Source organism: Rhinolophus hipposideros (genome assembly GCF_964194185.1).
Source record: "Rhinolophus hipposideros genome assembly, chromosome: 11".
NCBI lineage: Eukaryota > Metazoa > Chordata > Mammalia > Chiroptera > Rhinolophidae > Rhinolophus > Rhinolophus hipposideros.
This window is the reverse complement of record NC_138057.1, coordinates 72,814,017-72,835,882: the sequence shown is the minus strand read 5'-3', so window position 1 is coordinate 72,835,882 and position 21,866 is coordinate 72,814,017. Positions and strand designations below refer to the sequence as shown.

General features: G+C 37.9%; 3 protein-coding genes across 3 annotated transcripts in view; 2 read left to right on the top strand and 1 right to left on the bottom strand.

Moving 5' to 3' along the window:
* Positions 1–21,866, bottom strand: part of OR5C1 (olfactory receptor family 5 subfamily C member 1) — a gene marked incomplete at both ends in the record, with an annotated part of 100,525 nt that overhangs the window by 65,574 nt on the left and 13,085 nt on the right. The window lies entirely within an intron of this gene.
* OR1B1 (olfactory receptor family 1 subfamily B member 1) lies at positions 7,481–8,482 on the top strand (the record flags this gene model as incomplete). The annotated part of the gene is given in 11 exon segments (XM_081065889.1): positions 7,481–7,638; positions 7,640–7,667; positions 7,669–7,923; positions 7,927–7,941; positions 7,943–7,981; positions 7,985–8,035; positions 8,039–8,047; positions 8,051–8,270; positions 8,273–8,290; positions 8,293–8,355; positions 8,358–8,482. Coding segments are annotated over 11 exon segments (975 nt in total). The 5' UTR covers positions 7,481–7,486.
* LOC308504705 (olfactory receptor 1f45-like) lies at positions 15,162–16,145 on the top strand (the record flags this gene model as incomplete). Its single annotated transcript, XM_081065888.1, has 1 exon — positions 15,162–16,145. The coding sequence occupies one exon, from the start codon at positions 15,162–15,164 to the stop codon at positions 16,143–16,145; it is 984 nt and encodes a 327-aa protein (XP_080922014.1).

Below are 21,866 nucleotides of genomic sequence, written 5' to 3'. Positions count from 1 at the left end.
TATGCACCTATGCGATAAACAGCACTGTCAATTAATTGTTCTTATGTTATCTGGGACATGCATCTTTCCATCTGGTTCTTACACTGAGCAGTTATTAATGGAGCATTTACTCCAATGTTTTTCTTCCTGAATATGGAAAACTCAGAGCCAAACGTGGCTTTAACTTGTTCTTTTTAAATCTTTGAGATAGGGATCTAAAGAAACAGATACAAGGAAAGGGGAGAGTGGGAGGGAGGGAGGGAGGGAGGGATGGATAGATGGAGGGAGAGAGAGAGAGAGAGAGAGAGAGAGAGAATATGAGAGAATATGAGAGAATGTGAGAGAATTAGGATGGAGAGCTTGATTTTTTACAGAACCACCAATGTAGTCTTTGAATCAGGTTCAGTTCAGCTTCTGATTAAGGATTATCAATGTCTAACCCACATCTAAATAATTTTGAGATAGCTATCTCACCAAGCTTGTAGTTTATGAATAACCGTTTTTTTAGGTCTAGATGCTTCTTTCCACATCATTTACAGTGGAAGTAAGAAAGTCATTTAAAGAACATTGAATTGAATATAAACAGTTATAGGGAAAAGAAAGATGAAGGAAGGGAAAGTGAGAGACAGGAAATGAACTTGTGTGACAGAATTCTCTCTCAGACTTCCCTGCTCTTTGGCTGATAATTTATATTCTGAATTCAGGGATCTGAGACTCACAAGTAAACTGGGGTAAAGGAAGAATCTACTTTAGAGTAGAGATGCAAAAATTCAACATTTAATATGAACATCAGTTAGCACTCTTATTTATTGTTCAGTGAGGACTAATTATCTCTCTGAGATCAGATATTCCTCACTTTCTCACCAGCCATTCTGAAAGTTGACTTCTTACCTGGCAAGGACATTGAGGTCTTGCCTCATGTATTCATTCCACTCTCCTTATTTATACTCTATTGAATGATTAGTCAAAAAGAAGACAAAACTGTGCCAAGAGATAGCACGCAAAAAAGATACCTGATGAAAATCTCCTGATGCTTCTTGAATATGAATGCTCCTTTCCTTGGATTCTTATCCTTCACACGGTGTAGATACATCCCCTGCTTCCCTAATGGGAGTATCCTCTGAGACTATGTCACTAAAATCTGGTGTTTGGCAGGGAGAGAAGAAGAAAACAAACATTATTAACTCAGTGAAGGGTTATCTCCAGGGATCCAGAGGAATTAGAAGTGTTCTCCCTCCCCAGGTGGCCCCACGTCCCTCTCCTTGACCCTCTGGGTTTAGTACAATATTTGCTTAGCCTGGCGTAGGTGTTGGAAGTGGATGGTAATTTTCTGTCCCTTGGCTCTCCAACCTTTCTGAGGGCTTACCTGGAAAATGTCATCCCATGTAGCACTGAGGACAGAACACCAGGCAGGCAACCAGGGTCCCGTTTCCCCTTTGAACCTATAAAGCTGTGATTAGGCCTCCCCCTTAGTGCCTCCATTTCTCTGAAGGACAAGTACTCAGAGTACCCCAATGTTGGGAATCTTCTGCTCCTTCCCTCCCAAGTTTAGATACATCTGCTAGCTGAGTAGCTACAGCTCTCTGACTTCCTTCTCTAACAAAAGGGAGTGTCATAACATTTGAACCCAACCTTAGGTCACCCTCCCCTTGTTAGCCAATCTTCAAGCCTGCTACTCAGATATTTGATTACCATTCCTTGTTATTACAGCTAGGGAAAGGCACCAGCTTCACATCTTTTATTCTTCTCAATTCCTCAAAGCACACAGAATCCATACATCAGGGTCCCAACTTGCCTGTCAAATACATGCTGCCCATTTCCTGGCACTTGGTGATTTCTGATCCCATTTTACAATGAACCCATCTGGCTTTCTTACATTTCTCCCTTCACTTCAGTCTCCACACTCAAATGCAGCTTCTTACAAAAAGCATTCTTTGGTAACCTAATGGAATGAAATATGTTTTCTCTGCTCCCTTCCTATATGAATTGCCATTAAACACAAATCATATTCATTGTCACATAATTTCTCACTTGAAGGAAAGCAACTAACATTTCTGTACTCAGTGATTTATAAGCTTTTTTTTTCCACGTAAAGCCACACAACCACCTCATAACATGTGTTCTTATTGTCTTCGTTTTTATAGTGACTTAGAAAAATAAGGTCACTGGAAAAACATAACTTGAACCAAAGGCAGTTTGAAGCCAAACCATGTAGTTGAACCACTACACTAAAAGACCTCTCTGTTTTGTTCTGACAAAGTTAAAATTTTATGCTAAGGAACAGCTTTCAAATGACTAATGGAGCCAAAATTTTGCCTTAGTTTTTTCTTTGCCAGATTAAACTTGAAAGCATATACTTTTAGCACAAGAACTACGTTTCTTTGGAGCACTGATTCAAATCCAGGCCTGATTCCAAAAACTATGCTCTATTTTTTCTATTATCCAGCTACCATATTTTATTGATTCTGAGACTCATATTTTTCTTTCTTTTTTTAATTTTAATTTATTGGGGTGACAATTGTTAGTGAAATTACATAATTTCAGGTGTACAGTTCTGTATTACATCATCTATAAATCTCATTGTGTGTTCACCACCCAGAAGAGACTCATATTTTTCCACATTTTAACATCTCTTATAGTGAGATGCATTTAATCTATGGCATATCACAAATAATGGCAGCGTTATTTTCGTAATGGTGCATTAAAATAATGCATCTCAAGACATGGAAACAACCAAAATGTCCTTCGATAGATGAATGGATAAAGAAGTTGTGGTATATATACACTATGGAATACTATTCAGCAGTAAGAAAAGATGAAATAGGACCATTTGTGACAACATGGATAGATCTTGAGAGTATAATGCTAAGTGAAATAAGTAAGACAGAAAAAGCAGAGAACCGTATGATTTCACTGATATGTGGTATATAAACCAAAAACAACAAAAGAACAAGACAAACAAATGAGAAACAAAAACTCATAGACACAGGCAATAGTTTATTGGTTACCAGAGGTCAAGGGGGGTGGGGGGGTGGGAGATGAGGGTAAAGGGGGATCAAATATATGGTGATGGAAGGAGAACTGACTCTGGGTGGTGAATGGGATTTATAGATGATGTAATACAGAATTGTACACCTGAAATCTATATAATTTTACTAATAATTGTCACCCCAATAAACTTAAAAAAATTAATGCATCTTACAATTGATGGAATTTAATTAAAAATTTTTTATTATTTATTTTTTTTATTAGTTTCAGGTGTACAAAAATAATGTAATAGACATTTATCATTTATATCCCTCACACAGTGATAACCCCCTCCCCCTATCTACTACCCCTCTGATATCGCACACAGCCATTACATTTCCACTGTCTCTATTAATTGATGGAATTTTAAATTAAATGCAATAACCTGGAGTCACTGAAGTAGAGGATAATGTTCAGTTCATCTATGTTTGTCCCAGTCAGTCCATAATATTTGTTATATGTTTACCATGAACTACACTCTGTCATTCACTGTGGATATATAGCACTGAAGAAAAGACACATCATTTTGCTCTTTGTGTCTTACAGATTAGGATCCCAAAGCACCTCACACCCAGCATATAGTGCAGAGGTTGCTTAATATTTATGAAGTTGACCTACACATTGTTTAAGCCAACTGCCTAAGCAACGTATTTAAAAATGTTAGAAGACAGTAACTATCATTCCCTTAGTTCTTTCATTCTAAAGTTATTTCATCTATTTTTTATTTAGTTAATTTCCGTCCTGAAATTCAATACTTACTTTTATGATACTGGAATATATAAAAAAGTAAAACATTCATTTTTATCCTCCTATTTCTGTTAAAGAAGAGACCTGCTAAATAACAACCACCAAGTCATTATAATTAACACTCATTCTGCTAGTCACTGTTTCACCCGAGAAATCTAATTAGAAGGTATAATTTGTAGGCTTTAATTCTAAAGAAAATATGTTGTTATTCTAGAGAAGAAAACACCAACTACAATGGAAGAAGTAGGTTTAACTATCATCAAAATAATGTGCTGTTTTCTAATTACTATTGTCATTGAATTGTTCTAAATAGTGGGATATTGGTATTAATTCAAATTAGATTGTAATAAGTATAAGATGTTAGTAATCCCCAAAGTAACCACTAAATATATATATATATATATATATACACACACACACACACACACACACGGATATATATATAATATAAATGTATATATATACATATATATGTATATATATACATATATATACATATATATATATATATATATATATTATATATATATACTGAACATATTCAATTCTTTGTATGGAATCACAAAAGACCCTGAATAGAGAAAACAATCCTGAGAAAAAAGAACAAAGTCGAAAGTATACTCTCCCTGATTTCAAACTATACTGCAAAGCTATAGTATTAAAACAACATGATGTGGCAGAAAAACAGACACACAGACCAATGGAACAGAATTGAGAACCCAGAAATAAATCCACACATATATGGACAGGTAATTTACAATAAAGGAGCCATGAACATACAATAGACAAAAGAAAGTCTTTTCAATAAATGGCGTTGGGAAAACTGGACAGCCACATGCAAAGAATGAAACTAATTGTATTACACCATACCCCAAAATTAACTGAAAATGGATAAAAGACTTGAATGTAAGACCTGAGACCATAACTGTATAGAAAAAAAAATAGGCACTAAGCTTTTTGACATTGGTCTTAGTGATGTTTTTGTGGATTTGACTCCAGTAGCAAGGGGAACAAAATAAAAATGAACAAATGGGACTACATCAAAGTAAAACGCTACTGCACAGCAAAGGAAACCAACAACGAAAGGAAAGGCAACGTACCTAATAGGAAAAGATGTTTGCAAATTATACACTTGATAAGGGGGTAATATACCAAAAATATAAGGAACTCATACATTTCAACAACAACAATGACAAAAAAAAAATAACCAAAAAACCAATCCTGAACAATCTGATTAAGAAATAGACAAAGGATCTGAATAGACATTTTCCCAAAGAAGTCATACAGTTGGCTAACAGGCACATGAAAAAATGTTAAACATCACTAATTATTAGGGAAATGCAAATAAAAACTACAATGCAATATCACCTGACACCCATTAGAATGATTATTATCAAAAATACAAGAAATAACAAGTGCTGGTGAGGATGTAAAGAGAATCCTCATACACTTTTGGTGAGACTGTAAGTTGGTGTAACTACTATAGAAGACAGTATGAAGATTCCTCAAAAAATGAAGAATAGAACTACCAAACGATCCAACTGTTCCACTTCTAGGCACTTATCAGAAGAATGTGAAAACATTAATTTGAAAAGATACATACTTTCCCATGTTCATAGCTGCATTGTTTATAATAGCCAAGATACGGAAACAACCTCAGTGTCCATTCATGGATAAATGGACAAAGAAGATGTAGTGTCTGTATACAGTAGAATGCTACTTAGCCATAAAAAGATGAAATCTTGCCACTTGTGGCAACATGGAAGAAACTTGAGGGTGTTATACTTAGTGAAATAAGTCAAATGGAGAAAAATAAATACCATATGATTTCATTCATGTGGAATATATATACACATATATATACACATATATATATACATATATATGTATATATATACATACATATATATATATGTATATATATATATATATATGTAACTAACTAAACAAAACAAACTCATAGATACAGAGAACAGATTGGTGGTTACCAGAGAGGAAGGGGGAGGGTGAAATGGGTAAAGGGGGGTCAATTGTATGGTGAGAGATGGAAGCTAGACCTTCCATGGTGATACACTCCAGTGTACACAAATGTCAAATTATATTGTGTACCTGAAACTTATATCATGTTATAAACCACAGTAACCTCAATTTTTGAAAAAGTGAAAGACTGGAAAAGATATAGTAATGAAATGAAAATAGTAACCAAAATATAGCTGAGGTGGCTGTGCTAATATCACGCAAGACAGACTAAGTAAAAAAATTGTTACAGGAAATAAAGACATTATGTATTGATAAAAGGGAAAATACATCAGGAAGAAGAAATACTGGGACAAAATTCGTATCTGTCAGAGTTCTAAAGGAAGAGTGGAAAAAAGTACACAAAAATTCTTAATGATTGCAATTTGATCAGTCATATTAAGACAAAATAAAATATCAAAGGAAAAATGTGGAAACATGCTAATACTTTTTCAGAATGAAAAAGTAAACTCAGAAGAATTTTCCTGTAGGGAGATAATTGGATCTAATCAAAGGGAGATTATGAAGCTTATCATTTGGACCTAAACATTTTACAGACATTGGGCTGTAAAATATCTTAGTCTATGACAGAAAAAAAACAAATAACACAAAACTAAACAAAGACCTTTTGGTAACTATGTAATCAAACGGGAATGAGGGTCCCAGTGTAAATTAAACTTAAAGAAGCTTATCATAAATGTAGTTTTCCTTTGTTGCATTTTTCTTCCACTTAATGCTACGATAAAATTCTGTTGCTCTCAAATTGTTTTTCTATCGCTCACCTAAGGTGAAAATTGGTTTTAGATAATTGTAGAAAGCCATAAAACATGTCTAGGAAAGGAGATGATTGTAAAGTGCGTTTTTTGTTCACTGTTGGCTATGTAACTAAACTCAAAACGAAGTCTTTGGTTTAAAATGTTTTCCTACTTTTCTGGGTCTTTCTCCAAAAATTACAAATGAGGCCTTGTAAATTTGTTAATTAGCTTTCTAAACATGAATCAGCCTCCCCAAGGTGAAGAAGTCCCTGCTGCCAGAGCTGGGCCTGAGTCCTTGCCACCCCCTTCCTTCCTTGGCTGAGTTGCATCCTGTCTGTCCCGTGTCATCTGTATTCCCAAGATTCAGGCACCATATACGTTCATGGGAGTACATTTTATTGTTATAAAAAACATTAATAATAAACTGATCCCCAGATTAGAGATGTATAATTAACCTCGTAGAGAGATGAGAGCATGGATTAGCTGACTGTGAAAACAAAGGAAACAGGGAGAGAATAATGCATTAATCCCCTAAATATTTACTCTTGGTAAGCCAGAGAATGATAGGCAAGACAGGGCAGTTCAGTAGGATCAGGAAATTAGAGTTAATGAGAGGAGGACGGTCACTCACTGGCCATTCATCCAGCCACTCTTGAGAGCTTGCTTTCTGCCGGGCATTATGTTAGGGCGTTGGATACAGAGGTGAGATCATCACCTATTTCTGCCCCTTCCTTCCAGGAGCACATTGTCAAATGGGGGAGCTGGGCTACATACAAACAGTGCATCCTAGCAACGTCTGAAAAACCTGAATTCGCTTTGATTGTAATACCTGCAATGATCGTAGCAGTAGCAGTGGAAGCAGCAATAGCAATTATCATTTGAGCCTTTTGCTATATCCCAGGCCCTACACTCAGCACTTCATATGTAAAATTTTAATCCTTACAGGCTTACTGTCACTCATCATGGGCTGTGCCCCTAAAGCTTCACATTCTCCAGTCTTCTTGCTTGTTGGCTTCTCAAAAGCTCGAGTCTTCCCCAGTCTCTTCTTTCTCGTGTTCCTGGCTGTTTACCTGACCATCATACTGGGGGCCATGACTCTGGTGCTGCTCACCCTGGGATTCTAGGCTCCACTCCCCTATGTACTGCCCACTTGCAGTCTCTCGATGATATAAGGATGTCCAGTCACTCTGCCCGGGTGCTGGCCCATACGGTCTCTAATTACCCAGCCATTCCTGCTGCCTGCTGCTTGACCCACTTCTTTTTCTTCTATGCGTTTGGAGTTACAGATACACTTGTTAGGACTGTTATGGCTCTAGCTTGCTCCCTGGCCACCTGTTACCCTCTGCACAACCATTCAGTGATGAATCACCAACTGTGTGTCCACTTGCTGGCCTTGAACTAAGCGGTGTCCATAGCGCCCCCCCATGCTGCCCGTGGGGCTCCTCTTGCCTCTTTACTGATCTGGGGATGCCGAGGGCAGCACTAACCTTTCCCACTTCTTCTGTGACGACTGACCTCTCCTGTGAGCCTCTTGCTCTGACATACATTCCAATGAGCTGGCCATATTCCTCGAGGGTGGCTTCCTCATGCCAGACCCCCGTGCCCTCACTGTACCCTCCTGTGTCCACACTGGGGCCACCATCCTACGCTGGCCTTCAGATGCTGGTCACTGTTGTGTGGTCTCCAGCTGTGGATCCCACCTCACCACGACTGGCTTCCTCTGTGACACCATCATTTGGGTGTACTTCCACCTCCTTCCCAGAACTCTCTGATCAGGACATGGTGGCTGCTGTGACGTACACTGCCGTCATGCCTTTGGCCAGCCCTTTTGTGGCAGCTTCTGCAGCAAGGATGTCAAGCGTGGTCTCTGCCGGCAGCGTGGGTGGAGGAGGGTGGATGCCTCATTAGCCGTCTTCAGGGCCATATTGGTTAGGCAGGAAAGAAGAGGGCACCTTTGAGCATAGACGGTTTGGGAGAGAGAAGAGGGAGGGATGGCTCCGACAGCTTAGGAAGTCTACACTCAGTTCTTGTTGATGCAGTGCTCTGACAGAGCTGAGAACCTTCCACACTGATGCTATATCTGCTCAGGGCTTCCTCATCAGCCCGTCTCTGGGGCCCCTCCCTAAGGCCATTTATCTTCAGTTATCCAATCAGTCACCGGGCCTGGGTTGTTTAATTCCAGAGTTTTGAAGAACTATGAAAATATCATTGTGAAATTCCGAACTAAAGCAGAGATGGTAGAGTTACTTAGAGTCACATTTAGTTTAGTGTGCTTGCTTGTGGGAAGTGTGTTGGTCTATCTATATCAGAAAGTTAGCCGAAGAGAACAGTTTAGGTAAGTGGGGAGGGCAATTTCATACCTGCTCCATTCAGTGAGCAAATATATGCCCAGAAGCCTGTATGAAATGGTGGCCATGATTCTGCTATTCCATATGTTAGCCCTAGTTTTCTTGGACCTCTGAGCGTGTGAGCATCTTGTTCTGAGGTGTGAATTTTATTTTATATCATTTAATTTAAAAATTTCAAGTAAAATATATAAAAACCTGCAAATTAAGTACTTTATTGCATAAAACAAGGATCAGTGAACCATTTTAAGAAGGTAGAAAATGAACTGGCTGTTAGCTTTTGGGAGCTGGACGTTGGTCTCTATCTTGTTAGCTCTTAAGAGATTTACAATGATAATTTTTGAAATATTTATTGAGATATAATTGACATATAATAGTGTGTAAATTTAAGGTATACAATGTGTTGATTTGATACATTTATATATTATAATATGGTTACCACCTAAATGTTAACACGTTTATCACGTCATCCGAGTATATTATCATTTCTCTTATATGGTGGGAAAAATTAAGATCTAGTCTTTTAGCAAGTTTGAGGTTGATAATACAGTATTGTTGTCTGTAATCACTATGCTGTGCATTAGATCTCTAAGACTTATTTATCTATAGTTGCAGATTTGTACCCTTAAACCATCTCTCCAATTCCCCCAAACTCCAGCCCCTGGTAACCACCATTCTTCTCTCTGCTGCTGAGTTCAACTCTTTTAGATTCCACATGGAAATATCATACAGTACTTATCTTCCTCTGTCTGACTTATCTCACTTAGCATAATGCCCTCAAGGTCCATCCATGTTTTCTCAAATGGAAGGATTTCCTCCTTTGTCATGGCTGAAAAACATTCCATTGTATTACTGTCATTCCATAGGTCGCCTCTTCATTTTCTTTTGCTATGTAGAAGCTTCTTAGTTTGAAGTAGTCCCACTTGATTTTGGGCTTTTGTTGGTTGTGCTTTTAGTGTTATGTACAGAAATTCATTGCCCAGACCAATGTCAAGGAGCTCTTTCCTTATGTTTTCTTCTAGGACTTTTATAGTATCAGGTCTATGTTTGTCTTTAATCCATTTCAAGCTAATTTTTGTACATGGTATAAGATATGGGTTCAATTTCATTTTTAATATATGGTTATCCAATTTTTCCAGCACTATTTTTTGTAGCGACTATCATTTCCTCATTGAGTATTCTTCATTCTCCTGTCAAAATCAAATTGACAAAGATAAATGGGTTTATTTCTGGACTCTCAGTTATATTCCGTTGATCTATCTGTCTATCTTTTTGCAAATTCCCCATTCTTTGGTTGTAGTTTTGTGATAAGTTTTGAAATATGGGAGCATGAGTCCTCCACCATTGTTTTTCTTTTTGTTTTTCCCCCCAAGATTGTTTTGGGTACTCATGGTTCCTTGCAATTCCATATGAATGTTAGGATTGCCTTTTCTATTTCTACAGAATAGTCCATTGGGACTTTGATAGAGATTGCACTGAATCTGTAGGTCAATTTGTGGAGACTTGCCATTTTAACAATATTAAGTCTCCCAATCCATTACTTGGGCTCTATTTCCATTTATCTAGGTATTCTTTAATTTCTTTCAGCCATGTTTTATAGGTTTCAGTGTATACAGGTTTTCCGCCTCTCTAAATTTATTCTACAGTATTTTATTATTTTTGATGCTATTGTAAATGAAATTACTTTCTAAATTCCCTTGCAGATTATTCATTGCTAATATACATAAAATATAGCTTATTTTTCTTGTTGGTCTTTTATTCTGCAACTTCTAAAGCTTATTAGCTCTATTCATTTATTAGCTCTAACAGTTTGTTTGTGGAAGACATTGTGTAATTTTCCTGTGGAATTCCCTAGAGTCGGATTTGTCTGATTTTTATCACTAATTGTAGTTCAACAAGTTCCTCTGTACTGTGTGTTTTCCATAAGTTTGAAGTTGAATGTAGAAGCTTGATAAGATTAATGTCTGACTTTTAGATAGGGTAGACTGCTTCATAGGGGTGGTGTGTTCTTCCATCAGTAGGACACATACTGTCTCGTTATGTTACGTTTTTGGTGCCATTAGCAGCAATTGCTATTCAGTGTCTAGATCTATTCATTACAGCAGTAGTAAAAGCACAGGTGTATGTGTATGGGCAGGGGTAAGGAGTCAGGTGGAGGGAAGAAAACCAGTCTAAAATCCAGGACTGCCTGCTTAGAATGAGACTAGTTGAAATAAATCACATCCAACCATTTTCAGTCCCTTTATCTCCTACCTCAAATTCTGGGGTGGGAGAGCATTTGACAATGCCATCAACCTGTAACCACTGGGGAAGAAGTCACTTCCCCAAAGCAAGTCGGGCTGTTAGAAAAGTCAAATAGATCCTCTGCAAACAAGAATAAGTGTAGTACATTTTTTTGAAGAAATTGATTATATTTTGATTGATTAGACTCTCTTTCTGTTTCCACTGAATTTTGATCATATTTACCAATTAGTAGTTCAGTTTTCTAGCATGTGACTGAGTTTCTTCTGTGCAGGTCAGTGATGGAAAATACTGGCATATATTCAAATTGTGATCAATTCCACAATACATAACCTATATCAATAAGATATATATCATTATTACTATATTTTAAAATGAGACCAAGAATCTCTCCAATTTGCCTATAATCTCAGATTTTTCAATGTGGTGCTTCACCTCCTGCTGTTTCTTTTATACTCAAAGTCTTGTTTAAATCAACTATTCTGAGGACAATAGTTCTAAAACAGATAAGCAAAATGGCTAGATGAAATCCATCAAATGACTCCAATTGGGAGGGCAGGAAATAGTCATTGGAGAGCAGAATGGAAACGTAACAGTAGTTAGAATTGGACTGTTGTCTCATAAAGCGTCATGCCTCATAACTACATCAGCTAAGATACTTGGATTCATAACAAACACTCAATAATTATGGAAAAGATAGGTAGGAAAGATGGTTTCTTGAGATGATGAAACAGGACTCAATTTCCCCTTGGGGTTTCTTCTTGCTCAACTGCTGACATTATGCAAAACCATGAAGTTCCCAACAGGGTAAACCTTCCCTATAGGCATAGTTGTTTTTAGAAGCTCTGTGGGTTTTGCCTCAGTAAGATCTACGTATAAGGAAAGAGCAAACTCCTGAGCTAGTCCCAGTTTATAAAGAAAGGTCAAAGAGCTCAGCCCATTCTAATTAATATTTCATCTGAACACAATTGGAGGCTTCTGGGGTTGGCAGAGTCCCAGAATGAGCACATGTAAGTAAGGCTGTTTCACTGTGATAAGCTGCCTTATAGAAGGCTTTTATGGAAAAGGACAAAAAGGGAATCCCTAATTTTGTGAGAATGTGGCAAAGAGCTCTACCCAGACTTTCTAGCTTGTGTGTATAATGACAGGTACAGAGAAGATGAGAATAAGGTTACATTCTGCCCTAATAGTAAGTAGAAGGGGGATAGAAAATAAGAACTTGTAATCCTTTTGTAGAAAATTGTGTGACATTTGTACCAAGAAGACCGATAAATAGAATGAGATGCAAATATTATAGTCGAGGGAGGCAGTGGGATGGAAGAATTTTCAATAATAACATGGAAAGATAGGTTTTTGGGTGAAGATATGAAGGTTTAGGTATAGAGTCATGCAATCATGGGAAGGTATGGAGAGACATTTCAGTTCAAACGTACAAGAAATGTGTGACAAGAGGACCTAATCTATTGTGTGAGATTTTGGATGATATATTCTTGAGACAGAAAAAGAGGTTCTGATTTATGTATCTCAAATTAAACATTTGTGACTCATCAACACAGGGAACAACTAGAAGTAGAAGTTAGACCAAGAAGGCATTAGAGTATATTCCTAACATTTAGATATTGATGAAACAGTGAAGACTCATATGTCCATTGGTACTTTCATCAAAATAGAAAGACAAGAATAAGTAGGATCAGGGTTTATCACTGCAGAGCTCGCCCTTCTCCATGACTCTAGATGTCCCTGAAGTACCAGATGGGAAATGGGAAACCTGAGATGCTTTTTGGTCTCATTTCAGTGATTCTTCCTTTTATTTTTGTTCTCCCAGATTTCAGTGTAGGTTACCGTCTTGAGGTGTCCAAATCTGTACATGTGTTTATCTTCATTTCTCTTCTAAACAAATGACTCCCCTCTCTTGCATTAGAATCCTTGATTTCTCAAAGTTGCCTTAACGGAATCCACAGAGCTCTGGCTCTGATGGAAGTCACGTTGAGATATTGGAAAATAGAAAAGATAAAGAGCTGAGTCTTGAAGAAGTCAGACAACAAGAGCATGACTGCTGCTTATTACTCTTATTGCAGATAATTAGGATAAAAGGCAGTTTTGCTGTACTTGGAAGAAAATGGACTTTCTATGTTACTACATTCTTATCCTCCTAATGGATAAATCTACACTCTTTGCTACATTTTTTTCCCCTTGTAGACCATTTTATCTCCTTTTCCCCATGGGATTTATTTCATCTCTCTTTCTTCTCATCTCTTCTTCCTTTTCACCTTCATCTATACCTCCATATAGACATCTCTGTGGCCACTGTCTTGAATGAATAATGGCGTCCCAAGAGTACATAATTTGAGCTATGTCCACTGACACAGAGAAGGATACAGGAAGAAATAAAGACAAAAGAACAGACATTGTAAAATGTAAGTTTTCTTTGTCTTATAGGCTCCTGTTTAATGTATGATCTTCAGAGTAAAGAAAGCACCGAGAGAGATGTCCTGAAAATAGTTTTGCTTCTTTATCTCAGTGTTAGGAATATTCTCTTTTAGTCGGGGAAACACTGGCCTCATCAAAGAATAAATGCAACCATCGCACATCATTTTTTTCTGTTGTAAAAAATATTTACATAGTTATACTAATATAAATGTTGTCTACTGATTCTCAGCTTTTACCTGGAAGACTTAACTATGGTTACAACTCATATGTTTTCAATCTTGGCAATAAACAAATGAATGTACAGCTTTCCAAATTTTGGGCGGTCTCAGGGGTGAAGAAGATAAGTGGAATCTGAAGTTGATGAAATAAGAAATACAGATTTGAGGATACCATCTAAAAACAGGAAAACAATGAATTGGAAAACTAAAATAATCATCAAAAACTTGGGGAAAGGAGGAGAAAAGAGGGGATAATGCAAACAAGATAAAACTTCATATGTCATAGGAGAGAGCTGAAAGATTATCTGAAACTGATAAAACTAGTACATAGATACATAAGCAAGCAGCATATTATTTAGAGGCATAGAGGTATGAACCAACAAAGAGCTAAAACTAAACATGGAGGTGGGCAAACTTGGTCTAAGAGACCTCTGCTTTTTATTATGTGTTCTGGTATACTCTTTTAAATTATTTTTCTCACAGTCATGAAGAAATACAGTATTTCATTAAAGTTTCCTTATCCATACAGCAGCCTTAAGAAGTTATCTTTTTGTCACACCATGTAGATCTGCCTGTGGGGACAACCTGAGCTGAAAAGACATGAGAATCCCATCCACTAGCAGATTTTATTAGTCATTGAAAGTTGATGATTAATAAAATCAATGATTATATTAATCACTTTTACTCTCATCCCAGGTAAGTTCAGTTGACTTCATGGAACAAGAACTTCCTACCAAAAGAACAATATGTCCAGTTTCTGGACATACAAATTTAAGACCAGATCTTCACTCCAATGCCCCATCAAAGATGTAGAAACTCAAGCACCTGGCTGGACCTTGACACCATTCCCTTCCCTTTCCAACTCTGACAACCAGAGACCTGTGCTGCTTAAGTCCAAGAGAACTATACAGGGTTGAGTCCAAATGTTGTCATTCAGATCCCATCAGACCTTCAACAGAGTAGTCACTTTGCGTTAGTTTTCTCATCTGTAATATGGGACTGAAAGTACTATAGTTTCTACCATATGGGTTTGTTGTGAAGATCAAACATGTGATATTTAGTATGCTCGTCAGTCCATAGCAAGCACCCAAGAAATTCTGTGTATAGTGATGCCTTCCTTGTCATACAGTGAATTTCATAAAAGCAGGGACCATATGTGATTGATCCTGTTGTCCGTAGTATCTGTCAAACTGAAAGATTGTAAGTGATCTATAAATGAACATGGGTTAAACTAAAGAGTGAATGAGAGAGTATATGGGTAGAAAGACAATGGCAAGGGAAATAAAGGGGAAAAAAACTTGTTTGGAAATTAGGGGCATCCATGAAAGAAAAGATGTTTCCTAAAAGTGATCCCAGAGTAAATTTCAGCATTATTTGATGTTAACACTTGCTCTTTGTAGGTGATGGCCACTAGAAACAGGACAGAAGTAACTGAATTTGTCTTATTGGGCCTGTCCAGCTGGCCAGAGATACAGCCAGTTATTTTTGGGGTTGTCCTTGCCATGTACCTGGTAGCAGTTACAGGCAATGCCCTCTTAGTAATTGTTGCCCTCTCAGACCCCAAGCTTCAGACCTCCATGTATTTCCTGCTCTGCCAACTTTCTTTTATTGACATATTTCTCACAACCACTACTATTCCCCAGATGCTGGTCCACACACTATCTGTGAATAAAACCATCTCCTTTAACCAGTGCATGACCCAGCTGTTCTTTTTTATGGCTGTGGGCAGCATGGAAGGCCACTTGTTAGCTGCCATGTCCTATGACCGCTATGTGGCCATCTGCGACCCCTTGAGATACTCTGCCATCATCAGCCGCTGCTTTTGTCTACGTATAACCTTGACCTCATGGGTGATTGTCAGCCTCAACAGCCTCCTTTACAGTGTGTTGGTCGCCCGTTTAACCTTCTGTGGCAACCAGGTCACCCACTTCTTCTGTGACATCACACCCCTGCTGAAGCTCTCCTGCACCCGACCCATGGTCAATGAAATGCTGATATTCACTGAGGGTGTAGCTGTGGTGATCAGCCCCTTCTTTTTCATTTTGGGTTCCTATGCCCGCATCGGTGTTGCCATAGCCCGTTTGCACTCAGTTGCTGCCCTGCGCAAAGCTCTGTCCACGTGCAGCTCCCATATCCTTGTTGTGCTGCTCCTGTACGGCTCTGTGGCCCGCATGTACCTTCAGCCCTCCTCCAGCTATGACTTGGAGCGGGATCGCCAGGTCGCCATCTTTTACACAGTAGTTACCCCTATGCTGAACCCACTGATCTACAGCCTGAGGAACCAGGAGGTTAAGGGAGCTCTGCGAAGGCTTTCCAGGAAACTCCGCATCTCAGGAAAATTCCAGCCTGGCTCCCAGGCCAACCAGGAAAGACAGCACATCTCCTGAGCCCAAGGAGTAAAGCTCTAACTTCAAAATGCCTCAAATGGATGGTATACACGCCTACTAACTGGTGTGGTTCACATTCTTGTGGAATAATCTTTCTTGTTGGCTCTTTCTTATTTGGATTCGGGAAGAAGTGAGTTTTTGAATAAATAGTTCTGGTCCCCATTGACTGACCTAGAATCTCATCGCTTCGGAACTGACAAGATATTTTTAAATCACCAAACTTGAACCTCACATCTTTCAGACCTAATATGGGTCCTGGGGGATTACTAAACCAAATTATTACTGATCAGTTTGGCCTACAGAGATTTGATCATTTGTGCGATCGTGTGTCATGTACTGTTTCCCAGACATAAGTCAAAGGGAGTTACAGTACATTATACAGAGAGTGGTTTTTGAGTAAACCAGACAGGAGCCTAAACCTCTCAAAATTATAAAATTGCATGGTCTCCTGTCATTCTCACAGTAACAATAAGCAGTTCAGTACTGATAGTGACTGAATTATTCCACCTCTACTTTTGTGTCACTTCATAAAAGACAGTGTAGGTCACTGATAATAGAGACTGGAGGAGAGAGTCTTCAGAGTGGCTTTAACACCAGGAGTAGGTGGTCAGATTGGGGACATATGGCAAATAGAGCTGTGTAGACACACTGAGAGACTAGATGCAATATGTAAGGGGAAAGGAAGAATCAAGGACGGACTATTCAAATTGGTGGATTCATTATTTCTATGTGGAAGGCTCTGTGTAACTGGAGGGCAGATATGGTGGGGGAGGGCAAAATCAATAACTCGGTTTGGCCATGTTAATTTTGTGCTATCTCTCCAAGTGGAGATATTTCATAGGCAGTTAAATACATAATTCTTCAGGCTCATGGGGAGATCTTGTCTTGAGATAGAAATGTCACAACAAAATGTAGATAATATTTAAAGCCATGGGGCTTTATAAAATCACCTAGTAAGACAGTATAGAAAAAAGAATTGTGAACAGAGCTCCGAGATGGTTGTGCACACCACCATTCAGAGGTCTAGGAGAAGAGATAGCAGAGAAAACAGAAGTGGCAACTAGTAGGAAGAAAGCAGGTAAGAGCGGTCTGTCAGAATCCTAGAAAAGAGTTATTTCCAGAATAGAAGAGTGGTCACTCTCCCACATGCAGCTGAGAAGTCATTAATGAGAACAGATAATTGACTATTACATTTGACAAGATATAGATTATTGGAAACTTCGATAAGGGCAATTAAATGAAGTGTTAGGGGGAAATTACAATTATAGTCATTTTATGCTAAGATTGCAAGAGAATAAGTAAAGGCTGTGATGATAGATATTTCACAAGTATAATTATTTTTGAGAGGGTAGACAAAAAGTGGTGTGTAACTTGAGGAGTCAAGGGAAAATTTCTTCTAATTTTAGTAAAGACTAGTGACATTAAGCATGTTCCTTTGCTGATAGAAATAATCTAGCATATAATGACAAATTCAGGATTCAAGAGAGAAAGCAATTAATTGCAAGAATAAAGTCCTTGAAAGGGGGTGCACATCTGTTAAGGGGATGATTTTATCTAGGAGATGAGCCACTCCTTCCCCTATATCAAAAAGGAAGTTCAAGTAAGTGGATGGAGATGGGCTGGAGAATTTGATGGAGGAAAGATGGTATATACTTGACGAGACTTCAACTGAGAGCATTAGGAGCAAGAATGTTTTAGAGAATTGTAGAAAGAAATTATGTGAGATATGCTAGAGTACGGGAAAGTGAAGTACACGGAAATGTTATGGAAAGCCTCATCTCTGCCAACACAGAGTGCCCATTTAGGTATTTCATTCATAGGTTTAATGCTAGTCATATCAACATGGTTGGGTGATATTCTCCAACAATGTTCAGGTGATCGAGTACAGTCGTGAATAAGTAAAATGATGCATTTACCTAGGGCTGGGCCTTTGCCAGGGGCAGCCAAAAGGGGCAGAAGGATAAAGGATGTTTATAAGAAGGTGGTAACAATTCTGGAACATAAAATGTATTCTTGTTAAGGTGGGAATGAAGGGCATAAATTAGGTGATAGATAATGAAAAACAATTTCAAGAGATACTAGAGCTCAGTAATTTCAGAGAATTGTTGGTATTGGAGAACTAAATTAAATAAGGTGAAAGAAGAGACGTTGATAGGAACTGAAAAGTTTCAAATTGAGATTTCACCAATGGTGGAATTATTTGTAATGGCCAGGTCTAAGATATGACCATATGAGTGGATGGCTGAAATGGGGTGAAGTAAAAGATTGTTGACCCTAAACAGGTCAGGAATTGAGAATCCAAGTTGTTAGTAAGGTAAACCATTTATATAGATATTACTATTTCCAAAAGTAACTAAATAGTGGTGGAGAGAGTTAGAGAATCAGATGTTGAAGTCATCAAAGAGCAAGGGAGAAATAACAGAGAATTTCCTCATTGTCTTTAATTTTTTCAAATAAAAATTTTACATATTTCAGGTTACAAAAAGATTTGATATACATATACATAGTGAAATGATTATTATAGTCTAGCTAATTGACATTTCATCTCCTCACATGGTTACCATTTTTTGGCCTCTGGCAGGAGCACCTGGAATCTAATCTCTTAGCAAATTTCCAGTATTTACTACAAAACTACTAACTATAGTCATCGTATTGTACATTAGATCTCTAGATTTATTCATCCTATATAACTGTAACTTTGTATCCTTTAACCAACATCTCCTCATTTCCCACTGGTAACCTCTGTTCTATTCTCTGCTTTTATATATTTGGCTTTTTTAGATTCCACAAAGAAGAGATATCATGTAGTTTTGTTTTCTTTCTGTGTCTGGATTATTTCACTTAGTATAATGTCTTCCAGTTTAACTCATGGTGTCACAAATGACATGATATCCTTCTATTTTAAGGATGAATAATATTTCATTATATCTATCTCTCATTTTTTTAAATCTATTTATCCATCCGTGGATACTTAGGTTGTTACTGTATTTTGACTATTGTGCATAATGCTACAATGAACATGGGAGTGCAGATAGCTTTTCTAGGCAATACTTTCATTCTTTTGGTGTATACATAGAAGTGGAATTGCTGGATCACGTGATAGTTCTATTTTTAATTTTTTGAGGTACTTCCATACTGTTTTCCATAGTAGCTGTACCGTTTTACATTCCCGCCCACAGTGCAAAAAGGGCTCAAATTTCTCCACATCCTTGCCCTCCCTGTTACTTCTTGTCTTTTTAATAGCAGCCATTCTAACAGGTGTGAGGTGATATCCCGTTGTGGTTTTGATTTGCATTTCCCTGATTATTAGTGATGCTGAACACCGTTTCATATACTTATTGGCTACTTGTATGTCTTCTTTGGAAATACGTCTAATGAAGTCCTTTCCTATTTTTTAATAGAATTACATGTTTTTTCGAAACAAAAACTCATAGACACAGACAATAGTTTAGTGGTTACCAGAGGGTAAGGCGGGTGGGGGGTGGGTGATGAGGGTAAAGGGGATCAAATATATGGTGATGGAAAGAGAACTGACTCTGGGTGGTGAACACACAATGGGATTTATAGATGATGTAATACAGAATTGTACACCTGAAATCTATGTAATTTTACTAACAAATGTCACCCCAATAAATTAAAAAAAAAGAATTATATGTTTTTTGTTTTGCTATTGAGTTGTATGAGTTCTTTATACTTTTGGACAGTAATCACTTATCAAATGTATGGTTTGCAAATATCTTCTCACATTCCATAAGTTGCCTTTTCATTTTGTTGATTGTTTCTTTTGCTGTCAGATGCTTTTTAGTTTGATGTAGTCCCACTTGTCTGAGGTGCTCAGGAACTGCTGTGTGGGGTTATAGCCCTAAGGGCAGATACCTCACTGTGAACCCCCTGTGGACTGCAATGGGTTGGGCTTGGCACGTCCATCCTCCCTCAGCTGGCACGTGTCATCATGTCTTCTTTTGACAGCAGCACAGCACAGTCCACGCAAGGGAGAAAGAGGAAGTTGCCCAGCACAGAAGCAAGAAAGGCATCAGGAAGGGGTTGAATGGCAGGGAAGCCAGACTCCTGAGGGAGCTTCTTCATGTCTGGGAAAGGTGCTGGGAGGTTTTATCATGTGTTTCTGTATGAATTCCATGGTTTCCCCCAGCACGGTCTCCCAAGTGTGTCAATGGCCAAACTTGCTGCCTTCTCTGGGAGTGGGGCCCATGAGGTGGTGTTTTCAATATTAGCATGAGTGACTGGCTGTGGCTTGGCAGCTCAGCTGATCCCAGGAGAGTGCCCAGGACTTGGGAAATCAGCCTGGACTTGGGGTTCTCTGTCATGTGCTCCAAAATTTGACTCTGAGAAGAAAGCCCAGGAAAACTTAGATATGGTCAAAGCATGAATGGGGTTTCTTCCTGCCCTGAGTCCTGAAAGATGTAGCTTCTTGTTTTACGTTTATTTTAAGTGATACACACTTATTTAAAAAAAATATTTAGCAGTGAAACATGTATTCATTGAAAAGTGAGAGTTTGTTTCTCATTTTCCCCATTCCTCTTCAGGGGTAATTGTGTTAATGTTTTTTAAATGTTTCGACATGTACTGATTCAGACACTTTCCTATGCACATATGTATATGTACAATTTTGTTTTTACAAAAATGAGATCACTTGTTCTGGAGCTTTCTTTGTTCCTCTCATCAATATATCATGGACCTCCTATGTCACCATCAGACCTACTTTATTACTTTTAAAGTATTTTGTGGGTTGTTAGATGTACCAGAAGTTATAAACATCTCCCTACTCATGCCACTTACTTGTCTCCTTTTTCTTTATGGAGGGGGTACTATGACAAAGGCAACACTACATGGTTATCCTTTTACAGACATTTTTGTGTACATACATTTTTTTCTAGAAATGGAAATGCTAGATGGAAGTACATGTGCATTTTCAAATCAATTGGTACCACCAGATTGCCCGCCAAAGAGTTTAAACCAATTTATACAGCCCTTCAAGGGCACATGACAGGGCCCTTTGCCATAGCTGTTTGCAAACTCTTTATTGTTTTCCAGTCTAATGAGGGGAAAAGAAACAATACTTTATGATAGTTTTACTTTTTATTTTCTTAATTGCTGGGGACAATTTTTTTGAACATTTTACTTTTTTCTTCTTTGAATTTTCCAACTACATGTTTGCCCATTTTTTCTATGTGGTTGTTGTATTTTTATTATTGATTTGTAGGGGTTATATTTTGGTTAAAAATATCATTTTAATGTTTTATTTCTTGATCTGACTCTTAACTTTCCAACTTGGATAGGTATTTTCTGTTTTACGTATGCTGTGTTCATTCTGGGAACACAAATCATTCGTTTTCCTAGAAAGTGAGATGTGACACATCTTATCAGCTCTCATATCAGTCAGCACTCAAAAATCTGAAATATATATGGACACAGACATGATTGAATGCACATAGTTGGCAATAATAATAGCCTTACGTATGTTGGGTGCTTACTATGTGTCAGGCATTCTGCTTAAAGTGCTCAAATGCTTTTATGTCATTCGATCCTCATGGTAACCATGAGTTACCCCCATGTTCATTGGCTATCATGTTCATTCATGATAGCCAAGCTATGGAAACAACTTAAGTGTTGTTTATTGAGCACTTACTAGGTAATCCAAGTGAGTTCACATTTATTATTCAGAGGAGTCCTATGATGTAGTTGTTCTTCATGTTTTACAGA